This window comes from Coffea arabica, chromosome 3e (assembly GCF_036785885.1).
Source record: "Coffea arabica cultivar ET-39 chromosome 3e, Coffea Arabica ET-39 HiFi, whole genome shotgun sequence".
NCBI classification, from domain to species: Eukaryota; Viridiplantae; Streptophyta; class Magnoliopsida; order Gentianales; family Rubiaceae; genus Coffea; species Coffea arabica.
In genome coordinates this window covers 5,225,456-5,238,031 of record NC_092315.1, presented here as the reverse complement: position 1 = coordinate 5,238,031, position 12,576 = coordinate 5,225,456, and the positions used below count along the sequence as shown (strand labels likewise).

The window sequence follows — 12,576 nt, the reverse complement described above, 5'->3', positions numbered from 1 at the left end:
ATGACCACCCCTCTCTCTCCGCCAGTGATCTTAGTAATTTTAATTCATGATAATTTTCAGTTTGGCACAAAGAAATCTGATTTTCCATAGTCCTGTATTAAGAGTAGGTAGGAGTGATAATCATCACACAACTTACTAGCGTACGTAGCCCATATTAGCGATCCTCGGAATACTGATTGTTGTAATTGTAGGTATTATTATTGCATGTATCCCAGGTTCTAGCAGCATTAGGACCATGAATTATAGGTAAATGGCTCTAGAGGTTGACTCTTGGATTCCGCCAAGCATAAATTAGAAAAACAGCAAATATGTCTTTGTTCATTCACTTGCATGCATCACAATAATTGTTTTTGTGAATAAGAAAGGTTTAGTGGCTAATATGTTATGAAACCGCTAAAAGCCATATTTACCAATTGTTTGATCATGCCTTTCAACTTCACTATACTGGATTACACACATGAGGCAGTGGTCCATTTAAAGTCAATAAGCCATTTTGGTTTCTTCTTCTTGGTGTTTCTTAAACCTCAAAACTAGAAAAATAAAACTAGCATGAATGTTATGGGGAGTACATTGTAGTAATAATAATATATCCTTAGGTGAGTAAGTGACACCTTTGCCTTTTTAGTATTGCAAAGTCAAAAGTGAAGATGATTAAGCATTTAGGGTGGGGGGAATTGTAGGGCAAGGATGGGGTTGTCCCATTTATATAGCTATTCATTGGAGGGACAGAAGGCATCATCAGATTTGGGATTTTGTATAAAATAATTTTGGATTCACTTTACAGTAGAATAGTGCTGTACTAGAAAAAGTTGAGTTAGGCTGGTTAATCTTATTCAAAGAGCTTTATGTTCAAACTGGAGGTTGCGATTTCGTGGCACATTATTCCAACTTTAGTAAAATTAATTCCCATCAGCTTCACATGATCCACTAATTAATGGGATTATAAATTACACATAATTTGACTATTCTACACCAAGACTGCTTTTCCAGTGTAGTTTGAACGTCATAAAGAATAACAATCAAAGAATTTTTCCAGCTCTAAAATTCTAATTGCTGTGGAAAATCAAAGAATATTGATACTATGCCATGGAGAAAACTGAAATTTTTACCTTAGTCAAGGAGCTCTACGTGATAAAAATTCAATTTGTACTGATAAAGTGCGTTGTGAAATCAAATTAGAAGTTGATTTTTTAACCAACCAATGAATATAAACCAAGTTTGCATTCAGTTCAGTGAGGCCCCTGAAAACTGAAACAAGGCAAAGTTAAGAGCTTTGAATACATAGGCTTCTTGTACATGATGCCAATTTCTACCTTGTTTAGTACCTTCTGAAATCACTAGTCATGATTTAAAGTATGATTGAATACCATAGTAGAATCTCAATAATTGCTAATTTGTTTCAAAGCTAATAATTAAGTAGAGCTTGTGAAAGTAGTGAACACAGATAGGTCTAATACTGATAGAACAAATGCTGAAGTCATGAGCACATTGAATGTTGTAAAGTCTAGGCACTAAGGGTTCTTTTAACTTAGCGACAAAGGTGGAAAAAAAAATGTTCTACTTTCTCCATCCACGGAGATGCCACGAACAATGATACAAAAGAAACCAAAAAGAAAAGTAAAAAAGGAAGAAGGGAAGGAGTTTGCTTTCTAAATGAAGGTTTCTGGCCTTCAAAATTGATGGCTTTTTTCATGTTTTGAAGTGGAATAGCATAGCTTCTAATATTCCATTCCCCATGCTTAAAAAGCTACTATATGAGAATTAATTTAAGGATAGAAACAGTGTTAATATTTGAATGAAGATACAGTATAAAGTAAATCAAGAATCATATCACCAGAACTTGATGCCCGATCAAAGGGAGTCAGAAGACTTAAATTAAGCAACTTCAGAAGCAATTACCAACCTAAAACCTGTATCTTGTGAAGTATCTATAGAGAACATTCTCACATAATGCAAGTAATATGGTGAATTAAACGATAGAAGAGTTGTAAATGGCTGGCTGCAAAGTTAAAAAGGTAGTAAACAAATTAGTAGTTAATGAGTCCTGTCACCTAATACTAGCATTTTCTGTTACGAGTTGCAAATTGGACTGAGGATCAGAAGAGTAGCAATACTAAACGAAGAATTATAGTGATAGCACAAAATTTCCCTCGAGATGAAAAAGAAAAATGATATTCATTATCTCTAAATTACAGACATAACAATATACATCCCTTTGATAACTGCAGATCCACCAACCTATGTTGTTGTTGCCTCTTCATCGGTTACCTTACTCTTCAATCCCCCAAGTTCTTCTCTGAGCACAACCATCGAATCCGAAATTTCTGCCTTGTATATATAAAGCTTGGTCATAATCAAGAAAAAGATAATGTTCAAGACGTTTAATACTGCAAAAAATGCATAATAATAGTCGAGATGAGAAGCATTAAGGTTGTTTTGAATCCATTCGTTCCCATCCCTCTTCGTGATACGAGAAACTGTAGACAAAAGAAAACTGCTGATGAAATTTCCAGCTCCTAAGGTAGTCATGGAATAAGATGTTCCAAGACTTTTCATGCTTTCTGGTGCTTGATCATAGAAGAACTCGATTTTTGCTACCTCCAGGAATGCATCAGCTACTCCCATAAGAACGAATTGAGGAAGCAAAAGCAATATGGACCGAGGCACTTGACCTGCATTTTGCACTAGGCCATGATCTTTGGCCACGGAAAGCCTGTATTTCTCAGTTAGCGATGCCACTGTCATTATAACAATATGCAGAATCATTCCAATTCCCATTCTCTGAAGCAGAGTAATTCCTCTAGGATTGTTAGTCCATCTTCTGATGATTTTCATAAAGTATCGGTCATATAATATGACGGAGATCAGCATGCTTAATGTTACAAATGCTGCTAAGCTTGCTGGTGGAATATTGAAGCCACCAAGACGTCTGTTGAGAGTTGTACCTTGCTTGACAAAAAGTGTGTTAATCTGTGCAATCATTGTGCTTGGAATGAATGTAGCGATTAGGATGGGAATCATTCGTAGCATCTGTTTAGTTTCCTCCACTTGGGTAACTGGACAGAGCATCCATGGATTGGTGGAAGTTGTTTTTACACAAGCTTTGTTTAGAAATCTGCATGATCAACAATGCACTAGATCAGCAGAAAGAAGCCCGAATACTTTATATTAGAAAAAAAATGCAATAATCTTTTTCCCTATTTAGCTCCTTATTTAGCCAAATTCCAATACTGGGATAATAGATTTGAGTAGTGCAAACCTCAATGAAGGTGTAGAATCAATCCTGACTTTCTTATTTTTCGCATACTCTTCAAGATCAAGCTCATATAGTTCTTTAGGGTCACTAGGGACAGAAACCTTCCATTTTCTCAGGGAAGCAATTATGACTTGGGCCATTCTTGTAAAGGGACTTCCAGTAGGAATTCTATGCCTATAAAATTGTGTGCCTGCCAAGAATATCAGTATAGAAATGGCAAGTCCAGTCGTAGGAAGGCCGTAACCGAGAGTCCATCCCACATTGTCTTGAATCCAAACAAGAACTGTGTTGGCAAAAAGTGTCCCAAGAAATATGCCAAACATCCACCAATTAAAGAAGGAAAGCTTGTGAAGCTTTTCTTTGGGGTCAAATTCATCAAATTGATCAGCACCAATTGTTGAAATATTTGGTTTTGTGCCACCAGTTCCAACTGCAAGTATATAGAGGGCAGCGAAATATACTCCTAATTGCAATTTGTCGGCCTTCTGGCAATTGATGCCCTTTGGATCAGCACAGTGGGGCGGCCTGAGTCTGGGGACTGAAACTGCTAGTGTCAATAAAGACATTCCCTGATAGTATGCAGTAACAGATAAATGAGATAATAATCACTAAAATTAAGTTCTTGAAGAGCAGCGATTTCCATTAGAGTTGTACCATTCAATGTTTCTCTAGTATCAATCTTACAGACTGGAGTTGTACCCTAACATATACCTTGCCAATTGAAATTATATGGCCAAATTGACCCTTTATTCTCTTCTTCTTTTTTTTTTTGGGGGGTGGAAAAATTCTGATTAGTTTTTAAATCATCATTCCAGAATAATAAGAGACTCGGAAGAATTTATAAATTGATATAATCCAGTGGACTAATTTTTCATCTCAACGACAAACTCCTACCTTCCTTTCATTATCCGTCTCATTACTTTTTATTAAGGTCCAAATCCAATTAATTTCTCAAACACTTTTGTCAAATGACTACGTTAACATCAATCCATATACGTAATTGCTTCCCATAAAAAGAGTTTCAATATAAATACTACATCCTACCCCTTTTTCTATGGCCTATCTGCTTAGGAAAATGGACGTTGAAATAACAAGTCAATAATAAATACGTGACAAACGAAACTACAAGTTACCATCTAGATAAGGTTGAAAGACCTCAATGACCAAGGAAGTCAGACAAGGTATATAGAAAATGACCGAAAACATAAAATAAAACATGCTTGCTTGATGATTAACTAATGAAAGTAGATGTGCATGTAAATAATTAACAAATCATCAACAGAAAAATCAGCTAGTATAAGAGATGCCAAGTGGTCAAGCTTATTACTATAAACAAGATGACCTATCCAAAGAGTTAAAATTAAGCCAGACACTGTGACAATTTAATGCGATGTCACGTTAAGCAATCGACTTGGTGAAATTCCCAATTCGTATATTGTAAAAAAAAGGAATGATCCATCGGGTTCAAGATAATTGAACATAAAGTATGCCTACTTGATGCTGAATCTTTGAATTGGGGAGACAATATTGAACGTTGAAAGAATCTTTGAATTGTGGTGATTTTTCAAGTAAGAAATAAATATTAATTTACAGCTTATGCATAATTATCATAGCGGCATTTTGTACTTTTCTTCAAGAAAGTGATAGCTTCAAAATTGACCATATTTAATAGTAGTAGCAGCTAAGAAAGTCTTTTCACCTTAAGTTCCAGATCATGGACCAGCATGCCACAAGTTGTATTGTCTTGCATACATCATACACGAATATCCAAAGAGGTTGAGGTCAATTTGTCGTATACAATAATTTCTTGGGATCAGATTGTTTCAGAAGATACAAAACGGCTACGGATAAAATACAATTTTTTTCAATTTGTCGTATACAATAATTTCTTGGGATCAGATTGTTTCAGAAGATACAAAACGGCTACGGATAAAATACAATTTTTTTTAAAAAAAAAATTGATAGATCTTGATTCTAACACTCTGAATTAATTTATTTTTTTTTGTCTTGATAGAAGCTTAAATAATTATTCTAGCTAGATTATTAAAGTGGTCTTGATAACTAGGGTACTATAGAACAGAGAAACAATACGTTAGCAAAGTCTATCCATGCCAGCCTGTTTAATAAAAAATGCTCAATCATCACTTTGAAAAATGCTTATTGATGAGTCTCAATCACTTGATTCACTTCCAACTCAAACTACAACTTTAATTAAGTCAATCTCCATTCCTTGAATCCCGACCTCTTTTCAGATTCAGGGTGGACAAAGGTACTGTAATTGCATACTAGTCATTTTTTTTCTTCTTTTGTGAAAGACAATATTAATATTTCTTTCCTATCTTATTTAATTTGTATTACCTTTTTTTTTTTGAATAAATGTCAAACTTGAAGTAATTTTGGGAGTTCACATCAAAGAATAGATAAGCTGTGGATTATGATCTTTCTTTTAACTTATAGAAGTTTCATTTCATATTATGGCACATTTTTAGAACCGTGGCACCTTAAAAAAAATTTTCAATTTTTTTTTTTTTATGTTATGAACAAAATGATGATGCTGTACATGCAGCCTTACCGAGAGATATATTGCACATGCAATCACCAACGTCCAATAGCGGCCAAGAACAGCATCAGCAAAATATGCACCCAAGATTGGAGTCATCCAGACGGTTCCTACCCAATTGGTGACATTATTGGCTGATGTAACTGTGCCCTGATGGAGCTTTTTGGTCAAGTATATGAAGAGATTCGAAGATATTCCATAGAATGCCATACGTTCGAACACCTCGTACACTGTACAAAGTCGATTAAAACGAGGAAACATCAAAACAAACGAAAAAGTATGGGATATATAAGCAAAAAATTGGAAGAAATAACTGATTGATAAAGTATGTAATAAGTATATGATAATTAAAGCCATGTTAGTTGGAGGGTGGCCAATGATGTAGCACAATATAAATGTATATATATGCTCATGTATTCTTGTACGTATGTACGTATGATTTTGCAACCAGGGAAGAAGAATTCATTCTTGGCAGTCATCATTATGACGATATCATAAGTGAATAATTGGATTGGCAGGTTTTTTTTTTTTTTTTTTTGTAATCTTTGTATCTTATAACTTATAAGATTGTGGTTCGAAAGTCTAAAAGAACCTGTTGATTTTGAAATTTTGGTTGGAAAAGAGTTTTGCCGTGAGGAGGTTGGATTGAATTATAAGATGAGAGAAATTGTAAGTAGAAAGTCGAGAAATGTCGAGGTAGATCCAAGACCTCTCACTTATTTAAAAAAAAAAAGAGAGTTTTGCCGAATTGCACTTTTAGTCGGACAATAAACAATATAGGAGCACTAAAAAAAATGGAATCAACTCACTGAAACAGATGATACAAAACAACATGCATTGACGTGATCGAATTCCTTTGGAAGGACATAATAAAAACTTTCCCAATTCTATGTTTAAACGCAAAAAAAAAAAAAAAAAAAAAAATACTATACGAAAAGATTACGTGATCAATTTTTCGACAAAGAAAGATAAGCTGCTTATGGTACAAAATCATTTGAAAATTCAACTAGATAGATACAGCTAACAATCAGGCAATTAGTTTCATGGTTTTGAAGTTCTGACTTCTGAGCTAAATCCCAGTAGCCAATCAACAACATAAATGTGCATCGAACAAGTCCACACATGATTACATCTTAGTACTATTTGAAGAATAAGATATAATTAAACGTGATGCATATAAAGCTCAACTCTATTGGCTTCGGACTTTGACTTCATTCTTGTTCTTTTCTGCTGTCATCTTCCGGTAGACATTTGAGGAGAAATAAGTTGCAAAAAGATTAAGGAAAAAAGAGTTTTGAACAAAGAAAAAGAAAAAATGGGTAAAAATGTTTACCATGTTATCAAGAAAAGTTGCTTTATTTATTTCTAGTAAAATGAACGTGGTTTTTGATCTAGCAAAATATGCTCTATGCCAATATTCCAGTTTCTCCATTCCTGAATATGCCCTTCCGATCTCCCCCTCGTACAAAAGGCAGAAGAAAGACAGCAAGGATGAGGGAACAATTTCAGGAACATCTTCCCAGTTTACAGGGAGCTATGTAGCCAAGCATGGGGATACATACTTCAGACTAAACGAACATTGCATTTCTAGGATCTGGATGAACATTTTAGCACACACAGCAACACAGTTGGGGTGGAAGGAAGCAAAAGAGGATACAGAGACATTACCAACAACAAACCTGCAAGCTCTCCATCCTCCTCTCTTCGATCTAAGAACAGGTTTCCCTTTGAGATCAACAGTACCATCTTGAGTGTATCCATCAGAGCCATTTTCTGCTAGCTCTAGTGAGGCCATGAAAGAAATCAAGTAGTAGTTGCTATTGTCCTGGCCGGTGGAGTAACTGGATTAGTACTGCTACTAGCTGGTAAACTTGGTTCTATACTTTTTCAAGTTGTACTGGTTGGCAACTGATGATTGAAGCAGCGCCCACATTTATAGAGCCGCCCTGCACCCGTACCGTGGTTCCTTCTTACCTTTTCTTTTTTGGCTTGTCTCAGTCAAAGTGTGAAGTGTGAAATGATATTCTCTCGAGGGTATCTTACTGTACGGTGCTCCGCTCTCTCTGTGCCATTGAAAGTGCTATTTTTTTATTTTGAAATATTTTATTATTTTATTAAAGTCAAAATTAATTTTAATCTATTTTTTTAAGGATTAATCTTTCCTACACTGTCGCTGAATACACTGATGGAATTGGATGAATGCCATATCATATAAATTTGAATTTAAATATCAAATTTTGTATATGTGGCATGCATTTAGATCTGCCAGTGTATATATTGTCACTGTATAAAAGATTTATCATTTTTTTTAATATTATTTTCATTTTTATCTATATTTCATATTAAATTTAAATTTAAAATTTGAGTTTTTACGGATAATTTTGAAAGCAAATCCACTGACGTTGTCGTCAAACTACTCCTAAAAAGTTGAAATCTCGAGATGCAAAAAACAATTTTGGATAGGAGGAGTAGTAAGCTAGTAGCAAGTCCAAGTATTGGAGTAAGATGATGATAAGATGCATTCTAAATTGGATATTCTTGCGGGCTTTGACCAATGAAGTAAAACCTAAAGAGAAAATTCTCGTTAATGAAATGACAAGATTGGCCTTTTGCAGATTGAACAAGCAAAATAAGATGCAATGATGACGTTGATCAGCAACCTTGCATTTACTGCTTACTAATTCAACAAAATTTCAGACATTCTAGGATCAAGCTTTACTTAATTTGACACACACACACACACACACACATATATATATATGATAGATTTTCAAGGTAACCGTGTACTTATTAACAGAATTATGAAGATCCATTTCGATTCAAGGATTTTAATTTGGCACGTACCTGGATCTTCTAATTAACCATGTACTTGATTAACAAAAAAAAAAAAATTGAATAGTTTTCAGAGATTAAATGATTTGTGGATCGTTAAATTGTCCAAAATATTATATTTAATTTTATAAGAAGCAGAGAAGCATGGCTGTTAAAAAAGTACTTTAAGTCAACTTTAAACTAATCACAGAAGAATACGTGTAAGAGATTTTGAACTACGAGGTATATATGATAATGCAATACTTCTTTTATACCATGTAAATGGTAAGCTCTTTCTTGGGTAATTGAAAAGCCTAAACCAGCAAATGAACACCGTGAAATCAAGAACACGAGTACCGATTTTGAATATGTTGCCGTGGACAATATGCAAGATATGTTCTTGGGTGAGTGGAAATTTGACCAATCATTTCCTCTCAAGGGAGCATGAAAAACAATTTTCATGCATTTGATTGAAAACCTTTAGCCGTTATACTTTTAAAAAGTATCAGAGTTTCAATAGAAGGGCGTACAAATTGGCATTTAATTATTAGGACAATGATTGTTAGTCCAAAACTCTCTCTCTAGTTTTTTTCCCATGTATTCGAATAAAATCTCTCCTAAGATTTTTTTAGTGGGAGTTTTTTCTCTCCTAAATTCTTTTAGTGGAAGTTTTATTCTCTCGTAAGAAGATAAGATTTCGTCGTGAGAGTTTTCTTTTTTTTTTTTTTTGACAGTTTTCTATAGGATCTGAGATTTCACAAATCTGAAATTTTTCAAATTTATTTTGTCATATCTAAATTTCTCTTTAGATTTAAAGCAATGTTTACTATAAGCAACCATTCGCATATCTACTGGACTACGACAATTCATCTGGATTGAAGTTATTTTTGAAATTACAAATTTGTATCTTATGATTTTCAAATCCCCATGTATCTCTAACATATTGATGTATTTTCTACCATCTTCATAATTACGTCTTTTATTTAAAAAAAGAAAGAAAATCAAGATTTAGTCAAACTACCATTTCAGCATTTCTCTGAAGGTATATCACTAGTCTTGCCCAAACCTCAAGGGGCCAACATGTAATTAACCCTAAAATTATTTCGACATTAGACTTTTGAGAGGGAATGAACATATAATCAAATTTCAAAGAGGAGAAATTTATGCATACCATTTATTCACTATGACAAGTCAAATTTCTGATCTTTTTCTCTCAGATAAATTGTACAACTTGCCGCAAAATGTACAAACAAAATTAATATAGACAACAAATCAGGAACGATATATGTACTATAACAACTTGCTTTAATAGAGTTGGCCATCATATATACGAGTATAAGATACAAGTCTGACCGTAGATTTGAGATTCAAACCCTTGCAATTGCAATAAAACTTTGATCTGGACGTGGAAACCATAAAGAACAATATGTGTACTAGCAAAGACTCTTCATGAAGTATTTCCTTGTCAGCAAAATCTGTAATGAAGATGTACCATACACTAGAAATTTTGACCTTTTGTGTTCGGCATAAAAAGTGAAAAACACGCTTATAATGCCAAGATGAATTTGATTGATATACGGCTATTTTCTTCACGTTTTTTTTATCCTTGATTAATGGATCCTCCTCTTTGGATTTAATCTTGATTTAGCTCCAGTGGAAGATTATTCCATTACGAAGAATAAGAGAATAAAATTTCACAAACCACATTCCATGCAATGATGCGGTGTCGTTTTCCTCAATCTTATAGTAGTATTAACGTAATTTGACATTTACAAGAGCAGAAAAGAATTTATTTGTTTTGCCCTTTTTGTTTTATGCTATGATATCCCTTTATTCTTTTGTGAGAGGTCGGTAACTGTTGGTTTCAAGGAATGCAATAAAGATTTGACAAGAATCGGCACAGATAAGCAAGAAACATTATTATGAAAATTCAAGTATGGTGATGATTACAAATATACGAATACCAAATGCAAATCTTCTCACGAAAATGACTTTACGAAATAAATGTATATGTTCATTGTACTTTACACCCTTTTAGGTTGCTATCAATTTTTGCATGCGGGAAATGTATAGCCAGTTGCTAGATCAATGATGTGAAAGAAGGTTTTACTTTTTGTTGGTTAATGATGAATACTGAAATATTTGGAAACCTTTCTGCATTAAAAGTCAGAGCAAGGACTTAATGCTCTAGTTAATTAGAACCTTCTTTTTTTTTTTTTAAGTTGAGTAAATGGCAAAAATAGTTGCTAAATTAATTAAAATGGCACAATCCAATCACTAAACTTTTTTGTTTTGATAAAAAAGATCACTCAACTCCTTAAAATGGGATTTTTTGGGTCGTGTTCGCCAATTTAACTAGTAAACCAACTGAAAAGAAGCATATATTGACCTACTGTTTTAGGTTTTCAGGGACAAAATTGTCTTAAATTGTAGGTCATTTTTCGATTGATTTAGTAAAGAATGATTCAAAATGCTCGTTTTATGGAGTTGAGTGAACTTTTTCACAAAAAAAAAAAAAGTTCACTAACTAGACCATGCCATTTTAGATATTTTAGAAAAGTTCAAATTCAATTTTCAATTAACTTTTCATCACACAGACATTTTTCCAAAAAAAAAAAAAAGTCTAATAGTAATTTCTTCTTCTTCTTTTTTTTTTGCTTTAGGAAAAGACACCTTGAAAAAAACAAAAAGGTTTAACTTTTGAGTACCATGTTGTCTCTGCTTACTATGTTTGGGGTTCTTTCATAACTTTCCGACCATGTCTCAAAGGGGGGGGGGGGGGGGGGGGGGGGGGGGGGAGGGAGTTGCAGCCACTTTCTGAGTCTGAGTTGAATATGCTTAAGAACGACAAGGAAGTTGGGACTAGAGTTGGGATGAGAATAACATGTGGATTTTAGGGAAGAGATTAATTTTCCAATTCAAAGCTTACAGCTGGTGAAAAGGATGGGATTGAGGTACCTAACACTAAACAAACGAGCACAAATTGCAAAGTATCAATTTCCAACATCTTTCATTTCATATCATAGTTTCTGCATGTGTGAAGCCAAAATGGCACACTTTAGACCAGAAAGAATGCAAATATACCCTACTAAAGTAGCATATGATCACATAAACACAGTGAAAGTCAGACCAGAATCAATCAAGCAAAGCACTAGCAGCAATTAAAATTCTGTTCAAATATATCATTCGTTTAGATTCTTCAAGGAATCCAAAAAAAAAAAAAAAAATCCTAGTGGTCTTTTGGTCATTATTATATTTCTTATTCATCTTCATCCAGTATGGTCGTCTGCCATCAATGACCGCAGTTTCTACACTCAACTTTGACTTGCATTTTTCAAGCTTCTAGACGGATTCCTCTCATTCCTGTGGTCCGGTTATTATCTCGACCTAGTCAAAATATGCCAAAAAAAAAGATAAAAGAAAATCCAGATACCTTTTTAGTCGCAACGATAACATTTCTGTAACATAATCTATCATGTTCTTCAGTGAAGAAGAGCCTAAAAAGCTACATAAGGACTAACAGGTATACAGATTCGACTAGAATAAGGGGGTGCTCTGGCACATCATTTGGATTTTTTTTTACCGCAGGTGGAATTTAAACTCTCAAACTTACAGTCCAAAGAGAAACTTAATTCCTTTTTTATGACCACAGAGCCAAAGCTCGGCGGTTTCATACATACTTTCTTTCTTTCACACAGAAAGATGGATATAGCAAAGCAGGTGTTCTTTGAATAATTGATGCTTCGGTTTAGGACAATAAATAGTTGCGAGAGTATCTACACACTTCTCATATCATTTGGCAATCATAATTTTGTTACATGGACAAATTGGTTTTACGTGTTAAAAAGAACAATAAAATGTACAACAACCTCAATGAGAAAAAATGAATTGTTAGAAAACAGAATACCAAATTATATCACGAAAAGAAAAAATAGTAGTGATAGTAAAA

At 33.9% G+C, this 12,576-nt stretch overlaps 1 protein-coding gene across 4 annotated transcripts; it reads right to left on the bottom strand.

The window, feature by feature from the left end:
• Positions 1-2,156: 2,156 nt before the first annotated feature.
• On the bottom strand, positions 2,157-7,814 carry LOC113736386 (protein NRT1/ PTR FAMILY 5.2-like). 4 transcript variants are annotated; one of them, XM_027263324.2, is made up of 4 exons: positions 7,485-7,814; positions 5,829-6,046; positions 3,260-3,825; positions 2,157-3,115 (listed from the first exon to the last, which is right to left on the bottom strand). In XM_027263324.2, exons 1-4 carry the CDS (start codon positions 7,609-7,611, stop codon positions 2,239-2,241), a joined length of 1,788 nt encoding a protein of 595 aa, XP_027119125.1. In that variant the 5' UTR covers positions 7,612-7,814; the 3' UTR covers positions 2,157-2,238. The 4 variants fall into 4 exon arrangements, with proteins under 4 accessions (XP_027119125.1, XP_027119126.1, XP_027119128.1 ...); XM_027263325.2 differs by having other exon boundaries at positions 7,496-7,814; XM_027263327.2 differs by having other exon boundaries at positions 3,260-3,794; positions 7,496-7,814.
• Positions 7,815-12,576: the final 4,762 nt, after the last annotated feature.

Coding starts and splice junctions, on each gene's coding strand:
- LOC113736386 (XM_027263324.2), bottom strand. CDS start 7,611: ATGGCCTCACTAGAGCTAGCAGAAAATGGCTCTGATGGATACACTCAA. Junction 3,826..5,828: donor CATGTGCAATATATCTCTCG/GTAAGGCTGCAT, acceptor GCATACTATCAG/GGAATGTCTTTATTGACACT. Junction 3,116..3,259: donor GATTCTACACCTTCATTGAG/GTTTGCACTACT, acceptor TTGATCATGCAG/ATTTCTAAACAAAGCTTGTG.